General features: G+C 41.9%; 1 protein-coding gene across 3 annotated transcripts; it reads left to right on the top strand.

Moving 5' to 3' along the window:
* The first annotated feature begins 12 nt into the window (after nt 1–12).
* PRSS35 (serine protease 35) lies at nt 13–11,948 on the top strand. Of its 3 annotated transcripts, XM_065834610.2 has the most exons (3): nt 24–109; nt 2,553–2,690; nt 5,870–11,948. In XM_065834610.2, exon 3 carries the CDS (start codon nt 5,885–5,887, stop codon nt 7,124–7,126), a length of 1,242 nt encoding a protein of 413 aa, XP_065690682.1. In that variant the 5' UTR covers nt 24–109; nt 2,553–2,690; nt 5,870–5,884; the 3' UTR covers nt 7,127–11,948. The 3 variants fall into 3 exon arrangements, with proteins under 3 accessions (XP_065690681.1, XP_065690682.1, XP_071662915.1); XM_065834609.2 differs by lacking the exon at nt 2,553–2,690 and having other exon boundaries at nt 13–109; XM_071806814.1 differs by lacking the exons at nt 24–109; nt 2,553–2,690 and adding an exon at nt 4,337–4,435.
* The last annotated feature ends 10,676 nt before the right edge of the window (nt 11,949–22,624 follow it).

Below are 22,624 nucleotides of genomic sequence, written 5' to 3'. Positions count from 1 at the left end.
TCAGTAGCCGTGGGCGCTGGGCGGCGGGCGGGTGGCGCTGAGCGGAGCGGGGAGCCAGCGCCCCGGGGCTGTGGTCACTTCCCTCTCCGTTCGTCCTGCGGGGTGCCAGGTATGAAAGAAACTCTTCCCGACGCCGGCCCTGGGCGGGGAGAGGCTGGCCCGAGAGACCCGATCGGGGCAGCGCTCGGTGGGAAGCCTGGGAGCTGGGGATGGGGGCTGGGGGTGGCCGCCCGTGGACGGGGCAGCTCGGGGCCGGGGACCGGGCAGTCCAAGGTAACGTCCGTAAGGTGATTTTTTTTTTTTTTTCCGATGTCGTTCTTACTACACGAGTCGTTTTAAAAAAAAAAAAAAAATTAGGCTGAGCGATGTCCGTGCCTCGGGCTTGGCAGCTGGAGGGTTTTGTATAAAGCTGCTGTCCCTTTAGCCTGCTAGATACGTTTTTGATAGGACTAGAACGTGACGCATTTATTTGGTCCTTTTTTTAAGAAAAAAAAAAAAGCTGCTTTCACAAGACGGCTAACGGGACGGCAGCAAGTGGCATATTTATTGGGCTTTCAGGGTTTTGTGTCTGTGATGTGTCCTCTGCGGAGAGCAGGCAAGGAGTCTCTTCACCCTTCAAAACAACCTCTCCTTTACTTCTGATTCATACCCTCAGTATTCGCGCTACCAGCCCCGCACTCTTCTGCAGTTGACACTAATTTCATCCAGATCCGTCACTGCTGGAAGTAGATTTATCTTGGAATGGCAAAAAAAGCTGTGCCAAGGTATTTAACTTGCAGGCTTAGGAGAAAGGGAACTCCTTTGGATCAGACGCAGAAAAGCAGAGCTTGCCGCGGAAAGCAGGACCGGGGGCGGCTCAAGAGCTGTAGGGTTACAGCCGTCCTCTCCCAATCCTCGGCCCATTTCAGGAGAACCCTGGGCTTTAACGTGCCACTGCAGAAGAGCAGCCGGCAGTAACGGAACGGGCAGTGGAAAAGCGGCCATCCCAGCAAAGTATCCCCGTCGTTCCTCCGACTGGTGCCTGATCGGTGCCCGCCAGCTCCCCTCCCGGGGGCCGCTGCCCGGGGCCGCCCCGGCTGGCCGGGCTCGACGGCCGGAGCCGCTCAGCGGTGGAGCAGCGGCCGGGACACGGCCTCTCCCGGCCGCCTCCCCCCGGCCCGGAGGAGCGGAGGGACGAGCCCGGCGGCGGGAAGGGCTGGGAGGAGCGGGGACTGACGGGGACCAGCCCGGGACCCAGGGGACGACAGGCAGAGGGTGAAGCTGGGCCGGCCGCCGTTGCGGGGCCACCGGCTGTCCGGGCGCGCCGCCCCGCGGCCGCGGCGGGGGCGGCCGGGAAAAGGAAAGCCCCGTCGGAGGTGAAGCCACTGTCCCCACTGCCATTCATCACACGCTTTCTTTGCTTCCCCCTGCGTGTGTGATTTCAGAAATGAGCTGCAACGCCTGCCGTGCAAAATTAAGTTCTTCCTCTGCCTCCTGAAACTGCTTAAATCTTGTAAGAGCTAAGAGTCGGTGTGGGGTTTTCTATGTAAGTCAGATGGGAGGATGAAATCAGCGCACCAATATACACCAGGAGGAGTGAAGGGGGAAGTGGCAGGTAAGGTTAGGGTAATGATTTCTTCTAAGGAATGTGAGATTTCAAAAATTTCTTCTTTGTTTGCCTTTGTCAGAGAAGAACCATGAATTCCAACTTTCAGGCCACTTTGAGAAAAAGGCCAAAAGCAGTTAAAGGAGGTGGTTAGTGTAGCAGCTTCTAATATTTTATGGTCTGAAAATTGCATTTAAAATTATGTAAACATAGTTTGAAATGTGCTGACTTTCCTACAATAAAAAGCAAACCCCCAGAGCAGAGACTGCACCGAACAGAGCAAGATAAAATGCTGTCAGGTAGTTGGACACAACTTTTCTTCTGTCTGAGGTAGCGTGAAGAGAAACATTCTAGTTCCCTTCAACTACAGGCCTTCCCCAGAGCATTGGAGATGCATTCTGATGGATTAAGATAGGTCACGCTATCAAAATATTTGAAGGACATCCTGAAAATTTAGGACACGGGTAGATTTTGTCCTGTGAATGCAGAGAGATTTGATGTTGGAAGCAAGAATTGAGAAGAACTGAAAATACTTTTAATTGTATACATACATCTGGCAGCTGGAATGCCACCGAACAGGGAGTCCTCACTGTTAACAGCTGGGTTTGGGAACTGGAGGGAGAATGTCAACATTCTCATGGGGCTGGGGAACTCTCTCTCACTTTCTAGTTTCCATATTCTGTCTTCTCTGAAGCAATTTATCCTACCATAAAGGCAGAGCTGGCTCAAGGGTTCTAATTACCGTAAGCCAACCCAAAATTTGTATGGGAAAGGAGGGAAGGAAAGGAGAGGGCAGAGCAGCTTAGGGTGTGGAGGAAGAGTGGAAAACAGCATGGTGGAAAGTGTGAGTAAGATGTTGAGATGTTTTTCTTGCTTCCAGCTTGTAGCCTTCACAGGGCCTTTCCTCCTTCCTCTGGAGACTGTATTTTCTCTCCCCTTCTCTCACCCTGCAAAAGTGTCTTTGCAGCCCTCTACACATTTCCATCCGCATTATTTGGCAAGAGGAGCCCCTGTGTTCCCCCTTGCTGGCAACCTGAAATATGCCATGGCTACTGCTGACATTGCTGGTGCTTGAAGTTGGCCTTGCTTAAACAGCAGAGATCAGGTTAGTAAACAGAGCTTAAGTGCATGGCTGTAAATGATAAAGCTGCCTAGTAGGGCCACTGCTCTGGTCTGCAGTGAGAAATACCATTTTAATCAAATTCCTTGGCTTGGATTTCTTCCAGTTCTTCTGAAATGTATTTAGCTCATTACAAGCAACAAGTGGTTCATTATGATTGATGAAAATCTTGGCTTCTAAGACTGCTTTGGTAAATAGAGAGCACTTGAGTATAGTATTTCAAATGGGAGACTCCAATGCATGTATTCAGGGTTATGAGTTTTGTTTTTTTCCTTTTTAAAGAGAGCCATAGTACTCCACCCATCTGCTTGCAGAAAATCACTGTATAAAGAAAAGTTAGTTTATGGGTCCATCTGGGAAGACTTCAGCCATCACAGTGGAATGATATCAACCCAGGGACATCTAAGATTTTCTATATGAACTAGCAGTTAGTGAATGAACTTTCCTTAGGGCTCACAAAACTCAACTACAGAGAAATATCAAATGACCAAACCCCAAGAAAGGCTTTAGAAGTGGAGGAATATTCTAGGAAAGAACATAGAAAAGACATTCTCGAGCCTGACAGAAGATCTGGGTTTCTTAATACCTTGTAGCTGTTCAACAGCTATGTTAGAGCAAAGCAAATTTAAACCAGCTTTTCTGCATCTGTTTTAGTTGAGGTGGACCTTTTGTTAGTCCAGAAAATCTATTCTTATGTTCTCACATCATAATATATCTTTATTTTGACACTTTATAATTTATCCATATATATTTAATCATAATTTCTCTTCAAACTTATTAGTAATTGAGGAATAACCAAAGCAATACTTTGAAGGTAACTTCATATATAAAAGTTAATGTTTCTGTATGTGCATTTCTGCTATACCAGTAACCTAAACTGGTATGGCCAACTGTTGACTATCTGCAAAATCTTGTGCCTGGGATGACTTTGCTCTGCTTTTAAAACCTTCAGATAGCTCTTAGTATGACTGCACAGACCCCAGAGCTTAGTCCTGTGAGTCACTGTAAACTCCAGATGCTTTATGAAAGTCCATACATCTTCTCCAAAACCCAAGTTAGCTACTTCAAAGCCAGGGTGGGTATGTTTATACTGTATTGTAAAATGTATTTTATACATATCCAAGTGAGTAAACTCTGGGTGAAGGTTGGTGTTTCGTGCAGGCAAAGGTGAAAAGCATCAAAAAATATGCTAAAACAAAACCACCCTCTGAATTTGACATCAGAAGCAACAAGCTATGTTTGAACCGTAGTGCTTAGTGGTAATTGTTACCTCTTACAGACAAGAGCTATGTCTGTATGATGAAGATGCCTCAAAATTATAGGAGTTGTCGGTCCATTATACAGCTTTTAAAGTCATGTTACCACTCTTTTTTCCATGTTGCACACATACTCCTCTTTTTCATGTTAGATCTTTGGGTAGCTTGTAACCAGGCTGTTTCAATGGATGGCAGTGCTCATATTATTCTAAACTAAGCTCAAGAAAAGGAAAGCAGTTATCTTTGCCATGGTTTACACTGCCATTACAATGTAAACCAGAAAGCTTAACCGCATACATATCCTTGAATTGCTTGGCTTTTAAAGTTTAATCATAGGCCCTTTTTTTTTTCACACAGCTGAGGTTTCCATGTAGTTGAAATGAAGGACATGAGAACAAAGCACAGCTTTTCCAAGGATAGTGGCCAGTAGTTGACTGATGCCACTGACATCACTGCTGCCAAAGGAGAAAAATGGTATTTTCAGTCAGGTTTTGAGCTCTGAATCGAGACTTCTGGGTTCAGTTTCTGGCTCTGTCACAGACTTCTAACAATTTTACATTCTTTCTGCATGTTTCCCAACTACAGATGGTAATAATACTGCTTTTCGTCTTTCCCATTTAAAGTATTAGCTCTTTGTGTGACACATCACCCTATCTAGGTGGTGTTTTCCACAAGTGACCATAAGAAACAAACAGCACAGTTCCTGCAGCCTTTGTGGGATCCTGCTGGAAAAAGACATGTGATGAGTCAGCAGACTTGTCCCTCCTACTTGGCTGGGCTTCCCTGCATGTATATAACCAGGAGACTCCTCTAGACCAGCAGCCTTCTACTTTCCTCGCTCACCTGTCCCTTCCAACCATGGATTTTGAAATTCTTTGACATCCTGAGAGAGAATCAGACACCCACACATAGGAAATGAATGAGTTTTTGGTGGCCATGGCACACAGGGAGATGCAAGGCAGGATCTGCAGGATAATGGTGCCTTTCAGAGCAGCAGAAGCTGAAAGCATTTACGATGACAATTGCCACCCTGTTTAGGTGCCCAGGTTGCTCCATCTGTCACATCCAGACAACATAAACTTTGAAAGGGGCAAGGAGATCTTTCCAAGTTGGCTCCTTGGGAGAGGAATTTGCAAAGTGACATTTTACATAGCAGGCAGATTCACAGGTCCTAGCTGGGTGAGTAATGCAGAAGTGTTGATGACTTCTACATCACTTAAAGCTGCTACTTTTTGGCTGTTCAATGAGAGACCACAATTGATCTGTTTTCCTAAGGGTTCCTAAGTCTCACAAGTGCAGCCTGTCTGTCCATCTCTGCCTGGATCCCAACTTTTGGATGTGACTTTTGAACATATTAGTAGTTTACAACCATGTTCTACCCACAACCAGTATTACAGAATCACAGAATACCAGGTTGCAAGGGACCTCAATGATCATCTGGTCCAACCTTTATTGGCAAAAGCGCAGTCTAGACAAGATAGCCTGGCACCCTGTCCAGCTGAGTATTAAAAATGTGCAGTGTTGGGGAAAGCAGCTGTAGAGAAGATAAGTGTAAAACATAATTACATTCCTACATGACAAATAAAACCAGGTTGTTGTACAGAATGGAATGACTCAGACTGCTGCCCCGCTGAGGGAAAAGCAGGTAAAACTCAGCTGTTTCCACCTTCTAGTAGGTAGCTCAGCATGGATGTTGGCTGACTCATCTGCACCCAGCTTGCTAGAGACTGTTGAAAGCATCAAAGGCAATACAGGGAATATTTGAGGCATTTTAATTTTGAGAAGAGTGCTAAATTCTGTTCCACTGATGCCAGTGCTAATATTGCATGATTGTACTTTGAAGATACTAAGATAACTGTGTGTATTTATTTCCAATGTGTATTTTCAAATTTCTCTTTCTTGTTTTAGAAAAAAATAGATAAGATGGAGCACATGTTACTGCTATTCATATTTTGCATACCTATATTGGGTCTCACTAATGGAACAGAAACTGAACAAGATTTTACTTGGCACTTAAAGAAGATTCCCCAGATTGTGAGCAGAAGAACTTTCTCCCTTGACAGCCCTAAATTTGAAGCAAAACCCAAATTAGAGCTGAACAGTGTATGTGGAATTGAATGTCAAAGGAAACTGCCGGTGCCAAGCTTGTCTGACTTGAAGGACCTCTTATCCTATGAGACCGTTTTTGAAAATGGCACACGGACCCTGACTGAAGTGAATGTCCTTGGACCAGTGCTTGATCCAGTTGGAAACACCACCACACAAAGGTCTCCGAGAAAGAAGAGGCAGATATATGGAACAGACAGTAGGTTCAGCATCTATGACAAGCGCTTTATGACCAACTTTCCGTTCAACACAGCTGTGAAGATCTCTACCGGCTGCAGTGGTGTTCTCATTTCTCCCAAGCACGTGCTAACAGCTGCCCACTGTCTGCACAATGGCAAGGATTATGTTAAAGGCAGCAAAAGGCTGAGGGTGGGCCTGATGAGGACAAAATCCAGAGGCGATGGCAGGAAGCGCAAAGGTGGTAAAAGAAGTAGGAGAGAAGTTTCTGCGGCCCAAGAGGACCCTGAAGTTGCCACAGGAAAAAGGCGACGATCCAAAGGTGATGGGAGAAAGCAGAGGAGATCTGGGAGGAAGCAGGAGACATCAGATGGCATGCCCTCCTTCCAGTGGACCAGGGTGAAGAGTACCCACATCCCGAAAGGCTGGTTTAAGGGTGTCTCTGGGGATATTGCCCTGGATTACGATTATGCTGTTCTGGAGCTCAAGCGTCCCCACAAGAGGAAATACATGGAGCTGGGAATCAGCCCGACAGTCAAAATGATGCCTGGGAGTATGATCCACTTCTCAGGTTTTGACAATGATCGGTCTGGGCAGCTGGTCTATAGATTTTGTAGCATTTCTGATGAGTCCAACGATCTCTTTTATCAGTATTGTGATGCTGAGTCTGGCTCCACTGGATCTGGTGTCTATCTCCGTCTCAAGGAGCCAAACAAAAAGAAGTGGAAACGCAAGATCATTGCAGTTTTCTCTGGCCATCAGTGGGTGGATGTCAATGGTGAACAGCAGGATTACAATGTAGCAGTAAGAATTACTCCTCTCAAATATGCCCAGATTTGCTTCTGGCTGCATGGGAATGATGAGACTTGCACACAGGGCTGAAGAGATCTGAGTCCAAGTCGCTTAGCACCCGCATTACCGTAGAGCAAAAGTCTACTGCAGCAGGTACTGGAAGAACATCACTCCACGTCAGGATGCTTTTAAACTCAGAGCTCACTAGTAATGTTACGGTGACTTGAGGAACACTGAATTGCTGGCAGAGGGGTAGAATTGTCAAAAAAATATTTCTAATTGTAATCAGCTCTAGATATGCACTTAAAATCCCAACCATATTTATATTATTTGCAATCATGATAAATTCAAATAATTCGCATCAGGAAAAAGATGAGTACACCTGTTTGCCTTTTTTTTTTTTTTTTTCCAAGGGAAGGAGTGAAATATCTCAAACTGGTGTTATTAAACAATATCTATTTCTCCCAATGGATTTGCTTTTCTCAGGGTTCTGTTCCAATTCTTCAATGCAAGTTGTGCATACAGCACATTACTGTGTGTGCGGGGTGATCCAGAGAACTGCATGAGAACAAGATATTATTTTGGCATTCTCTGAAGACCACAGCTCCATGATGAGAAGCAACAGTCTAGTTCATGCTTGTTAGTTTGGAAACCCTCCTCCTCTGGTTGCTGCAGGAACACTTCTTTGGAAATCCTGAATTTCTGTAGCAGAGGACCTTAAAGACAAGTTTCACTTCATTTCTCAGTAAAAACAGCAAGAAGAAATTAATGAACATACAAGTTTCCATGTTTGCAAGAAGAAGAAACATCAGGATGTAATTTAATGCCCTTAAATCTTCTTTGAGAAGCTGTATGTCTTAAACACATGCATTTGCATACTAATTAGTATTTGGAGAGCTGTAGGTTTAGTTTCTAGTCAAATGTTTAGCTTTACCACTGGAAGAAGTCACTGACTTCTGAAGTGGCTATTTGACAATCATTTAGAGCTTCACAGATTTTTAGGATGCTAACCATTTTTTTTGGGTTTTATAAATTACTTTTGTAAGAGTTCAGCTTCATAGATAGCATAGTATGTATTAGACTGGGAGTTGGAAAGCAATATTTTAGGTTGGTTTTATATGGTTTTGCAAAATGGGTGGTTTTAATCACGTCATATTCAGGCTCCACCTCAACAGGAGTTACAGGATTGAACTAAAAAATTCTGCCAACTAAATTATACCATCTTCTGAATGGTAGAGTAACTGTCCTGTACATTATAACAGATATCTTGTTTGGTGTTAGTGATAGTTAACAAATAGTTTCATTCAATAAGTTTGCTCTGAACCATGTATTTAATGAAAACACAAAGAGAGCTTACCTTTTACACACTTTTAAACACAAATCACCTTTTAAAAATTGTTGTTGACTGCTACACAAGTCTATATCTTTTATTTTATATCAAAATCTTGAAGCACACAGGATTGTTATGGTGCTACTTTAATCTAATAAGATAAAATGATACTGTGTATTTCCAATCATATCCTTTGGGTTTCAATACTTCTATGATTATTCACTACCACAATACTTCATTCTTTTGATCATAAGTTTATGCTGACCAAAAGACATTTTCTTCCTGTGCTGAAGAAAAAAAATATAACAAGATTTTAAAACAGTATTTGTTTGTTGGTATCTTTAAAATATGCTTGTAATATCTTCTGATGAAATAAGATCATTTCAATAACCCACTTTTTTGTAGATGATCGAAAGTATAAAACCTTTGAATGTGCAGGCAACTTTCTTGGTCATATTATTGCCAAAGCATAAAAATTTAAGACTTGCTTCCTTACCATAACTCTAACAATATTTCATTAATTGAAAGAGATGTCATTTTAAAAGATACTATTTCTTTTAATGTCAGCCTTTTCAGGGAACATTTTTCTTTCCCCTTTTCTTTTTAAAATTTTGTGATATTGTGTGATTGCAGAAAACTAATAATAATTTCATAAGCTTAGAAACTAATGTCTAAGGCTTTAAGGTTAATTATTTTTTATTGTTGTTAACATCTCTACTAAGATGTATGGCTTTGCTGACAGTAATTTTAAATCACCTCAGTCCAGTGTTTAATACTCTCACACTATGCAATGGGCCTACAATATTCTTTAGCTGGCTCTGTAATGTTTTTCTTAAGTGCCTTTTTCCATAGTTACTGTGACAAATAAGGTACCACGTTGTTAATCCGATACAAGTCTACCTAGGTCCATGGATTTTGTTACGATTATTCTTATTGTTGATTTGGGTCCAAAACCACAATAAGGTGGCTTAGCAAATTCTTTGTTTTGTTGAGTCTTATTTAGTTGTACTCCTTAGGAGCAGAAATATAACGTATTTCTTTGTTAGACTGGGAATCAAGGACAACGTAAGAATGAAAAGTGTTGACATCAGCTTTCAGATGGTCTTGTTATAATAATCATTCAGCATAAATACCTCAGCCACAACCTCAAGTTCTCATACCAGGCTTGATAACAAGTTTTTATCCTCAGAGGATAAGTATTAGATGCTCAGTGCCCTGTTTTGTGGTACTAAGAGATTGGAGAGGCTGGCCAGAGCAACATAAAAATTAATCAAAACTATATTCAAGCCTCTGTGTCTGAATGCACATGCACAAACACACACAAATATACAGGCTTGTAGAGCGTGTGCCGTTTTGACTGGGTCAGCACCTTCAGACAAGGGAATGCAGGCTCAAGAAGACGGGGACAAAATATTATTCCTGTTGTATTTGCATGCTGGGCAGCATTTCAGTCTACCACTTGGCCTAATAGAGAAGGAAATGCTCTATGTAGGCGTTGTGGCTGCTTACTACAGGGACTTCTGAAATAGTTCACAAATTGAATGCTTATACATTACCCCAGGAGGTCAATGTCTGGTACCAGCCGCTGCAAATGGGACAAGAATTTCTAAGCTGTGATCATCTCAGATTTCCTTAAAAAACTGCAGGTGATATCTAGTCGTCTATGAGAAAATACAAGGAGTGGGTGTCCTCAGTAAGTAGATCAGCTCTGTTGTTGTCAAGGACACCAGCATCAAGGCTGGGTTTCCAGCCCAAGAAGGGGACAGAGCCCTTGTGATGTTCCCCAAAGGATTTTTCCCTCTTTCAAGTGCCAGGCTGTACAACATTTGTTTTCATCAGTACTAATGCTCTTCTGTAACAGTTCCTATAGTAGATCTTTCTATTTGACTGTATTCCCGGCTTTAGGAGAAAAACTCAATCAAATCCCTTTTCTGCTAGGGGGCTACTGGCAATTTGTAAAGTTAACAAGTCAGTCTTTCCTGGGCCAAAGACAGACCTCATATACAAACCATTAACACACAGAGACCAGCTTCTGCAGGCATTTGTGCATGAGTTTAATTTGGGGCTCTGAGACTTACGATGGAAGTCAAGGGGATTACCTGCAATGTGAAAAGTTAAATCTGACTTTGTGTTATCTTAACAAAAGAAAAACAATATTAGGTAGCAAAAAATATTTCTTTTACCTGAGGTGTTGACTACCTGATACTTTTAAAAACTCCTTGACTCAGTTTATAATTTACCATCCGAATTTTGCAGATGTATGTGTCTGTATGGAGGATGAATCAGCACAGAATGTGGCTTAAGCAAAAAAATTGTTCATCTGCATCTGTGGAATTCCTCCTGTTCTGCTGATAAGGAATGACCTGGCAGCAAACAGCGATTAATACAGAAAGAGAGAGCAGGAGAAAAAGATGGTATAGAAGAGCAGGAAGATGGAGGTGGTATGCAAGGGATAAAGAAAGTGTGAAAAGTAAGAGATTAGATGGCTGCAAGGTAGCAGGGGGACCTATTGTCAGAAAAAGCAGGCAGCTGATAAAGGAGTAACGGTATAAATTAAGATGTAAAAAACATAAGTTACATGAACAATCTCCTTTCACTGTTAAAGTCGAGGCTGTTCTTCCCAGCCAAGGGCATCAAGGAAAGGGCTGTGAGAAGGTTCAGGTTTTGGCAGGTACAACTGTCAGGCAGGGGGTTTTGACCCTGGTCTATAATCCCTGCCCCAAACTACAGGGGTTATGCTTGTGCTCATTTAGGGTCCTTGGGAAGCAACAGATCCATGTCCTGGCCAAAAGGTTTCTCAGTGTGAACTTCCCATCACTGTGGGGCACCGAGGGTGGGGTGGGTGAAGAGGTTTTTTTTCACTTGAAAGTTTCTCAAACCTCAATGTTTGTTGGGATTTCTGTAAAGACTGTTCCACATTGGAAAACAAAACAAAACAAATGAACAAACCAACAAAGACAGAAAAACAACAAACAAAACAAAACAAAACAAAAAAAACACGACAAGCAAACAAACAAACAAACAAACAAACAGAAACAACAAACAAAAAATCTCAGACTTCAAGCATTTAAATGTTGGGTCCATTTTTTGCGTGTATATACAAATTCTAGGGAACAATTTATTTCAAATATCTTCTGTTTGTGTTTGGTATCTTTGTAGAAATTTAATCAACTGTTTCTAATTTTAAGGCACAGCATATTGCAGATACTTCCATTTACAAATTCCTGGATTAAAGAATGAACGGGGAAAAAAAAGTGAAGAATATGTTAAATTGAAAGCTTAAAATTGCACAAAGGATTTGGAAGTGCATTTGGAAGTATATTTGAATCCCTGTTGCACCAGCCTTTTTCTCCAAGTGTGACATAGCATTTAGCTTAAAAACCTCCGGAGGTATCTTTGATGATTCTTTAATGTTCTTAACTTCTTAAAGACTGACAGAAAACTTCAAAAATGTGTTTTTATAATATTTTTAACTGCACAAAATGACAACTCATTTGGGAAAATAAATGCAAACCTTTGCTATATTGAGACATTATACGATGCACATACTATGTCAATAAATATTTTCTGTTGTTTTCCTTTTCCTCTGTCATTATGTAGTTTGTTAGCTATGGCAGTGTTACACAAACTCCATTCTGTAAATGCTTGTAAAAGGTTATCAGTGAATCATCTGGGACATGGTCTTACAAGATATTAATGTTTCTTTAAATTTGCTCTGCGAAAAAACCCTCCCTGTCTACTCCTGTCTTCCAGATAATTACTCCATGAGCAAATTTGATGGGATAAAAAAATAATGGTTCAGCAAGGAAATGACTCACAGACTGTGCCACAACTTATTAATTCAGAAATAAGTAATTGGTTCTGTTTCTGCTGTTAGCTATTGTTGTATTTTCTACCCCAGAGAGCTGTTGAACCAGGCCAAATTAGAAGTCCGTAAAATGTTATAGTCTTGGTTCTCAGCATTATCTTAACTCTGTACCCTTGAAACTGGTGCTGATTTCATCACTGACAGTAAAAGGAGAGATTTTTGGCAAGGATAAGAGCTGCTGGAAATCTTTAATGGAAAGTTTAGAAATGATTACAGCAGTGATTAACGGTGTGTCTAATACAATTGATATTTAAGAGGGGTCTGGCAAGGGCTTCCCCTCCAGTTCTGGTGGTCCTTACATGAAAGAGGCATACAGACCACAGGGAAATAAGGATCAATAGCTTCATCACCCAGACCAAAGTCCATGTGGGGCTGGCAACGGGGTCTAAATTTTTACATTGTTGTAGTTTACCTTTTGCCACCTTCTGGAAGAATGTCTTAGTGCCTGAAAAATGATTCTCAGCCCCTACCCAGTGGACACAAACAGAAGCCCAGGGGTGACAGTGTTGTCCCCTTCAGGCTGCTCGCAAGCTACTGGTTGCTCCTGTGGAGGATGCGTTCCAAGATGTGCTGTGGGTCTCACATTCCCATGGGCCCTGGGGGACTTGAACTGGCACCCCGTCCAAGCATATTTTCAGCCCTAAAGCATACTGATACAGCCCAGTCCTTTGTCATACTTCCAGTTCCCATAATCTTTAACAAATGCTCAAAAAGCCTTCACTAAATAACAGCAACTCAAATCCACCGAAGAAGTGGAATCTTATGTTGGTTATTATGCAGGTTTTGCTGAAGAACTGTTCATTCCTCCTGCTTGGAATATTTCTCTGAGCCTTGATGATGGCTAACACTTCAGCTGTTGTTGCTAAGGAAAAAGATCAGATATACTGGAAAAGCTACACAAATATTTCAGAAAGATTGTGCCTCTTGGCAATTATCTATGCACCATAATTATTGCAGTTGCTATGGCTCTACTTCTTTTCCATGTGAAAGAGTTTGAAAACATTGGAGGAAACCACATTGGGCTGTTTTTCAGACAAATTACTCAGCTGCCCTTTGGCTGCAGTGACAACATTCTCCCACCCCTCCCCCTCCAGTTTTATTTCCAGCTTTATGGATTAAATGCTGGTTTCAGTTTTGCTTAATCAAAGATGAAAACAGCCAGGAGACAGCACATGGCAGAGAACCTTTTATGGTCATACCTTTCTGGGGCATTTTGGAGCAGGTTGGGCCTCAAGGAAGAAGAGGACATGAGAAGGCAAAGGTGAAGACTGTGGTCACCCCCAAAAAGTACAGTGCCTTACTGAATGGAAGAAAACATTATTTATATTTTTCCTACAGCAAAAGGCAACCCTAGTTTTTACATTCCTTTGCTTTCTCTTGAATGATTAACTCATCAGCTAAATATTGTTGACTCTTGTACAGGAGTGAAACATCCTGTTTGGTGGTGGGGATACAACATGCCCTCAAATGCCAGCAGGGGTTTCCCCTCCCAAACACACACACACACACACACACACATACACATACACACACACACACACACGCACACGCACACAAAGAGATTGCAAAGTTACCCTAAAGGGGATAAAGGGGATTTGCTAGCAACAAAAAGGAAAAAAAAAATCTAAGACAAGCACCAGATTTTTATTCAAATAAAACAGACATATTTTGAAATGTATGCATGCATAAACACAATGGAGACTTTGTAGATATGTGTGGTGTATGGGTTTTTCTGCCATGCTTGTCTATGCAGGATCTGGATGCATTCCAGAGTTGTGGTGAGCTACATGGTAAAAGAACAACCAGTTGCTGGTGGTTTAACCAGCATCTTCCCACAGGGACAGGGATTTGTTTTGTTACCAAACTCCTGCTGCTTATAGTGAGTTTGGACTCAGATCTGGTCTTCTTAGATGGTGGACACGAACAGAGGCTTCCAGGTACGTGGCCACTGACATTTTATCATTTTATACATTTTGCTGTATTTGTCCATGGAGTATGTATGAAGTCATTTTTAATAATGGTGGGTTGAAACGGTAAGCTCCAGTAATCAAACACTGCATCCTTTTCTCCTCTCATTTACAATGGTGAACCTTAGAGGGAAATTTGACCCACTGCATAATACATGTATTTATTTGTCATAGAGCACTATACACTAGGCACTTATGATCTGTAAACAGGTTTCTTTCTTTTAGCAGGAAATAAAAAGCAAGCCAATCCTCAAAAGGGAAAATAGTTTTGACTGTTCAATTTAGATATGATACTTTTTTGCCTATAAATTAGTCTGTTACAACAGTGATGTGTGATCAGGTAATGCTGCTTATATGACTGATGTGCTTGAGTTGTTCACTTCTTGCTTATTGATTTTTCCTTACTGGTTGGGACTAAATAAAATCAGACATCTGTGCAATGGCCAATGTGAGGTTAGTTTTCTGTCCATACTGTGAAAACAGTGTCTACAAGATTAAAAAAAAATACAGCTGCCACTAATTGTATTTTATTACCTTTAAACTGGTAGAAAAATGTATTTATGGGATTACAACTTTAGAAGCAGTTTTTGCTCAGTTATTTTGATGTACAAATCCATGGTACACCACATGCACACACACAAGGAGAGGAAGATTTAAACTCATCTTCAGCTTGAAGGCTTTGCAGAGATTGCATTAGTTATTTCCAGCTACAAGCATAAAAGAAATGCCACAGAGTGTTTGGGCATTTCTTCTCAATTTAGTCTTCACCTTTGCATCCTTCACATTAATGACACCAACCTTGCCCATACCCTATGCTCTATGCATTCATCATCAGGCTAATAAAGCACCTTTTCTTGATTTTCTTTTGCATATTGGAAAGTTTACAAATGGACCACTTTGAACTTGTCAATGTGCTTTTTTTTCACGTTAGTCCTATCCCCAGGAATTGTTTTTCATGCCTTTGACTCTCAGGACAACTATTTTTATAGTGGGCAGAAGTTCTGGCTCTCCCTGTTCCAGTAATGTATGGAACTGATGCTGCTGCTCCCCTCCAGGACAGCTGGGAAACATGTGCCTCGGTCTTACAGGCAACAAACTCCATCAGTTCCCCATTCACTTCTGGGTGCTATTTCAGACTGCTTTCCTTAGTCTTCCAAGAGCTTTACATCAGGCATGCACACAGCTGAGGGATGAAAGTGACTGTGGAAACCATCCTCAGCTCCACTGCAGAGACCCTGGAGGAAATGCAGCCAGGGCAGGTCCAGACACCCCCCTCCCAGTATTCCCGTCACTGATGTACAGGCTCAGACGTCTCTCGTCCTGCGAATCGTGTTATGCCTCTTCCACCACACACAGCGCATCCTCCCATCCCATCCCATCCCATCCCATCCCATCCCATCCCATCCCATCCCATCCCATCCCATCCCATCCCATCCCATCCCATCCCATCCCTCTGGGAAAGAGAGCTCCTCGACTGCGTGCAACAGTGCCAAACAGGGCCCCAGGCAGGAGCTGCACCTATGGGGGGTTTCCTGCAGGCCTCACCTTGGCTCGCCTTGCTCCAGCCTCTCCTTGAGTGCCTCAGTTGGCCAGAGCATCTGCACAGTCCCACTGTGCCTATGCTTCCTTGGAGTCCTGCCCTTTGGAGCAAGACTAACCTCTCTCTATGCTTCAGTGCCATTTGCAACTTCATTTCACATTTTCCTGCCCATCTTGGGTTCTCTCTGTTGCTAATTCCACTTTTTAATTTTTTAAATTGGGCCACTTTGGGGTTTCACCTCATTTTCTATTTAAACACCAAACACATTAAATTAAATAAATAATGCTTAACCACTAGTGCTATACAGTGAGGCACTTTCTGTCCAAGAGAAACCACTTCAAAGCGCTATTAAGGTAACAGCTGCAAACAGAGAACAAATCTGGACCTACCCTTGGGAAATGCTTTCATAAGGTCTGAGTCAACATAGATGCAGGCTGTCAGCTGAAGGAGCAATCTTGTGATGTTCCTTACAAAACAGCTCCGGGCTGCCTTGACAGCTCCTCCTGCCACGGATGCTGAGGGAGAAGGCACAGGCACTGGACCACAGCAGCAAGCACAGGGTTTCATCTCCAAGATACATCCTCCTCTCTGGGGGAAGCTTTATTTAATTTCACTGTTTTAACTGACTGCAAAAATAACAATAATTTGATGTTATTAATCAGATTATACTAACTGGCCTGTAAATGGCTTCCATAGCCTCTCAAGTTCCACTGGAATAACAGTTTCAAATGAAAAGGGAATGATCCCTGGCAGGGAGATGTGCCTGTGTGGGAGCCACATCTGCTCAACACCTGGAGGAATTTGGCAGGGAACTTCTTGGTAGCTGGCCGCAGGGGAGGTTTATCACACCAGTTTTAGAAGCCTGCTGCCCAGGTAAGGTCTTGTTGCAGCAGCACAGCCTTCTAGGGCTAATCCAAGAACTAAGCCTGGAAAAGAGAAGCTATAGATGTTGTAGATAGGTCTTGTCTGCAGCGTTTCTTTACAAACCATTTGTAAAAGAGAAAATCACAACTCTATAGAAGGGCTAACACTTTTATATTCCAGTATGTACAGTGAAGAACACCTGCCTTTCCCCCTCTCAGTACCATTAAACAATATAAATTGAAAGCACTGTAAATGTTGGAAAGAACTTAAGAAACCCCATGCTTTGCTATATCCCTATACCAGTCCTTTTTTTTAACACAGAAGAGGGAGCTAGGCCTGTAAGTGTAGCCCATTTGCTAAGCCCAGGCTGGCCCTTGTGTGCTCGTCTCTCGCCACATCAGACCAAGTCTGTGTACAGAGCGAAGATTACATAGTCCTCGGACAGAGGTGTGCAACCACATAACTTTTCCAGGCCACAACACAATGGTTTTTTTGTTTGTTTGGGGGATTTTTTGTTTTGGTTTGGTTTTATTTCTATTTGGCAAAGGCTAAGCTTCAAGGGAAGTACTTTTAGACATATAAGAAATCACATTTCTAGATCTAGAAGCCAGCTCCCTCCTCCTAATTTGAAAGCAAAATTTCTGTAAATTTTTGGGTTTGTCTGGCAATGTCACTGCAGAACCAAGTATATCATGGGAGAAACATGATAAACACACAGCTCAGACATGCCAGGCTGGTGGGAAACCAGGTTATCTATGAAGCAGACAATTTCTAAAATAACTGCAGGATTCTGAGCCATTCTTAAAGATTACTTGACATGACTATTTTCTACTACCTATTGACTAAGTGCATGGAAATAATATTTTCAAGCAATTAGGGTTTTTTGGGGGGTTGTTTTGCTTTGTTTTCATTTTAGTGGGATGCCAATGTCATTATTCCCTCAGCAGAGAGCTTTTTAGACACCTCTACCAAATACAGAATGAGGGGCAATCCAAAGTCAGTATCTCCCAGTGGTGAAGATGATCAGCCTTCTACAGATGTGAGAATGTTTTGGCAGATATCTAAACAACATCCAGATAATATGGCCATTAAAACCCACAAAATTTTCCGTGAGAGCAAAGCAGTTCAGACCTGTGTCATGGGCACATTACAGCTGGTAGCCATGTTCTGCCTCTCCCTATCGCCCGTTACATATTCATAGCATGTGACTGCAGCTCAGCTAGCAAGGAAAATAAACCTGCACTCTGAATCTGTTAATGCCATCACCACCTTTATTCGAGACATGCCTAAAATTCTCCCTTCTGTTATTTCCATCTACTGGCATAATTATATACATTGGGAGATCCCCCCAGATGGGCACATTCACCACCCTGTAAGCAAGTACCCTGCTGCTGACCCCCACCTGCATAGTGGGGCATTTCCCATCAAACGCACCGCTCCACAGGCTTGTGTATCAGGCAGCTTCCAGCTTGCAACCCAGGGAAACTGCTGATAAACCAGCTCTACAGTGGGGAAAAAACAGAGTTAACAAACAACGTATATTACATTTTTCCAACCCATACACAGCAGCTTTGTTACAAAGAAGGTACAGTCGCAAATTTCAGAGACCCTGCTGAAAATATAGGTATCAAGTGTATCATGTGTATATATACATATATATGGTACATCGGTGAATACACTATATGTATTTATAACTATGTACATTACATACATAGTAGTGTGACCGTAAATGTGATACTCAAATGGTATCTGAGGAGCAGCTAACAATGCTGCCACAGCATTTGAGACACCCATTTTGTGCCCACACACCACTCTGTCTCCTCCCTCACCTCTTCCATCACCCTCCAGAGACCTGCAGCTTCTTATTGTTTCTGTCTCTCCTGCCAGTGACCCAAGGATGCCACACGTGGGAGGAATAGAGTTTGAGGTTGCTGCATTCAAAGGGCTGAGGGAGGGTGGATGGTCCCATCTCCTGTAGAGCCCCTCTGCCCTGCTGTCTTTGCTATATGCCTTCACTCCACTGCTGTGTCCCATTTTGGATGCTGCCCTTCACGGGAGGTGCAGACCAGCTGAAGATAGTGCAGAGAATACCAAGACTGATCAGATATCTAAAAAACTACTGAAGATGCAGGGCATTTTAACAGAAGAATGACCACGGTAACCATCTTCAAATACCATTTTGCTGTGGCAAAATAAATGGAAGTATCTCCACGGACAGAAGAAATCAAAGTTCAATGCACAGCGAGGACGTATCAGGTAATACAGCAGCAGCAGCAGCTTTCTCAGCGTGAAGGTGGTGATGTCCCAGAGTGGTGTTTGGAGAGGCTGTGGTGTCGCGATTGATGGAGGTCTTTTAGAAAAATCTGTTGGGGATTACACAAATTTGGCTTTAGAGTAGGGGAGTAGGGTAGGTTGCCTTATGTTTTCTATGATTTCTATCTTACGATCCTGCCAAGCAGTCTTAAAGTGGAAAATAGACATGCTCTGAATGCATTGCCTTTGCAGTGGAGTGCAGCAAGCTGTATTGGTCTTGTTTATCTGTAATGGAGAGCCAACTTTTAAGTGAAACAGTGTGCACAGTTATACAGAACTCTTACATTGGCAATAAAATGCTTTGGCCAAGAGAAAAATATTATATTTCTCACAAGAGTCTGTTCCAGTATAGTGTAGATTGATTCAGCTTAGCTCTTCAGTTTGGCTTGGGGAAAATGATTTCATTTTAGTTGCACTTATCCTCCGTCTCTGACAGATCTATCAAAATACTGGACTTAGCAGTTAAACGTTCCAGTCACTGTAAGTTCAATCTCGAATGGCAAAGCCTGGCTGGAAAGCTGAACTATACAACTAGAAAAATAACATTCTGTAAGTCTACCAGCTATTTTAAAGGTCATCAAATGAGAGAAGCACATCCACTACAGGGTCTTCACACAAAGTCATAATGAACTGGGCTGTAAACAGTTCATACACAAGACCAGCTACTTCATTTTAAGATTTCCAGACCAACCGCTTGCAATACTACATCAGTGTAAAGTGCTTTACTTAACATGTTAAACGAGGGTTGTTCCTATATTAGCCGCCAAAGGGGTAATGGCACAACAAAGGCAATGTTGCAGTTTGAGATGGGAATTTCCTTGCTCAAGACAGAAAACGTCTGTGGGATACAGGCTGGAGTAGGTATCACTGCGGCTCCCAGGGCTTGCATTTCTTTTGCGTTTCTCTATTCCTCTAAAATCTGGATTTGAATGAAATGTAGATGATTTGCCCATTTCTCAGTATATACTCCTCATCTAAAGAGGGACAAAGGTTGTAAGTGATACATTAGCAAATTCTTTGAGGTATTTTTAAAAGCTGTTAAAGCACAAATGACTGAAATCCAGCCTTCAACAAATGTTGTCAGAAAGGAAAAAAAAAAAAAAAAAGAGTTGTCTGAAAAATCCACAAGCCAGGCTAAATAACAGAGTAGGATTAGAATTAATCTTGATGATCAGTCATGAAGCCAGGTGTCTAAAGAAGCAGAATATTTTAACAGATACATGAGCTACTCTATTACAATAAATATTTGCCAGGCTCCTGAAATCCTAGGAAAATCAATCCTAGGAAAATCAATCCTGGATACAAAATACTGTATTTTGAGTGGACAGAATAGTGTAACTCTTTTCTAAATTACATTTCACTGTACTGATTACATATATGCAAGATGTGTATACCAAAGCCTAATGTTAATAGCCGTCATGAACATCATCTGTCAGGCTATGTTTTAAAATCTTCAGAAAATGAATACTTCACTTTGGAACTACAAGGTGAACTTTTTCTAGGTAACTAAAGATATCAGGTTCTGCAGAAACCAGGAAGGCATAAGCCAACACAGAAATAAGTATAATGTGACCTCCAGTAGCACAGTTACAGATCTGCTCAGGAGAAAGAGGTTTACTTAGCAGTATCTCATACTGAAAAGTGTGCTGAGCATTACAGACTTATACACACGTTAGTTTTATAATTATTACTTACAAGCCTAAATAATAGCTGAGCATTTAAATAGAGAATCTACTTACTGTCACTATGCAATTTATTTACGTTACTTCAAAAAAACCAGTATCTTTTCTATGGTCTCTTTGTTAATAAATGGGAAGCAACTCTCTCTCTAGTCTTTATGAGTATTGTAGTAATAAGAATGTGATTTCATCTGCATATCTTGGATATTAAAATATGAAGAGAAATTTTAGAGAGGAAAATAAATGAATGAATTATTAGCCAAATAACTAGCCTAATTTGGTTTCACGTAAGATCAGGAAGATGCTTAAAAACAGCCCATGCACAAAACCAGATGCAGTTCTGGGCGATGTGTGTGCCATTGGAGTTAATGGAGCTTTTGTGTCGATTAAAAACCAGCTACAGTGTATTGAATGCTGCCTTGCCTCTCTCCCTGCCTGGGCCCAGACCATGCTTTAGAGAGCAAAATGTTTTAACCATCTTACAGGCATTACAAACGGTCAAATATTTTCAGAGAGAGATGCAAATTTCCGGTCTTACCTGCTTTGGAGACAAGGGCTCTATAAGCAAAGTCTGCACAAACAGATCTCCAAGAAATCATAATAAGGTAAGCAGCTGGATTTCCATCAATATCACTTCTGAGATGAGGACACTGTATTGAGCTACAGGAAAGCGTTTCAGTCGTGCTACTGCAAAGGTTCACAGGAAGAAACACAAAGCAAACTGCAGTGCTTGTGGCACAGAAGCCAGGCAGCAAAGCAAAGTCACTATCTGCCTGCAAATTTTTATATATATTTAGTTACACATATGTTTATATATTTAAATATACATTTTAAATCAGGACAGCTTGTGTCCCAAAAAGTGCAGGGCTGAGCAAAGTCTGGTGTGTTTTGTCATCCCTGAGCAGGAGGGATGCTAGACAGATGCTAGATACCAACACGGTGGGGTGGAGGTGAGCTGGGAAGTGGTGATTTCAATACATTGCTGGAAACCTGTTCAAAGGGAACGATGTGCTCTATCCTAAAGGCATGCTCACAGAAATAGCTGCTAAAATTGGTTTCTCGTATAAAAACGGAAAGACCAAAACCTCAAAGTGGCTGAAGCCCTATGACCAAATTAAGATAATTAGTGCAAAGTTTCAGAAGACATCAGTAGATTCAAAGGTGCTCTGATACCTAGGCCAGAATTTGTACACTAAGACAATCTTATTTGTACAGACTGCTAGTTCCAATACTGCTGCTTTTCACTGTTTCTTCCTTTGCTAATCTACTAAATTTGGCCTTTCCATGTTTCAAAAGAGAAGTGATTTATTCTTCTTGATTTTTCAGAATAAAGCCAAATTTCAGGGTTTTGAAACTGCTCTTTTAGTTGGTTGGAACTAGTGTGGGCTTATTCCAGTAAGGAAGAATTGCTAAAAACTCTCTTGACTGGTGAATCCAGACTGATAGAGCATAATTATAGATGCATCACAGATACATAAAACTGAGTCCTATGATTAACTGTAGAATTCCTAACCCCACATTTGAGTATTATTTCACAAAATCCCCTTTATTTATACACAGACACACACAGAGTATAAAATACCGCTTCTTTTAAAGCTTGGTGTCTGCTTGCACCTGTACCTTGCTCTTGTGCACAAAAATCTATTTGATGACATTCAAGACTCAAGCTGCACACCTGCAGTAGGTTACAAAGCGGAGGGCACAGACCTGCTCACTCCCTGTGGTCAGGCTGTTCCCTCCACTGCTCCATTGCCCACCCCTTCCCTCAATTCCAGACAACCACAGCCCAAAGAAAGCATTGTCTATTCCCCACATCATTCCAAGTGCATCCATCCCAGCCTACTCCTCTTTCCCCTCCTTAGTGCAATATTATCCCCATTCCTACACAGGCATCCTCTTTCCCAGGCCTGGATGGGCAGAATTACAAATAAGGACTATGGGAAGGAGCAACTCGATGTTCTTAAGAGAGCCAGTGAGAATCCCTCCTACCCTATATAACAGAGATCCCACCACCTTCTGAGTAGTTA

The sequence above is a fragment of the Patagioenas fasciata genome, chromosome 3 (assembly GCF_037038585.1).
Source record: "Patagioenas fasciata isolate bPatFas1 chromosome 3, bPatFas1.hap1, whole genome shotgun sequence".
Classification (NCBI taxonomy): Eukaryota; Metazoa; Chordata; class Aves; order Columbiformes; family Columbidae; genus Patagioenas; species Patagioenas fasciata.
The sequence above is the reverse complement of the archived record's forward strand: the minus strand, read 5'-3'. Positions and strand labels throughout refer to the sequence as shown.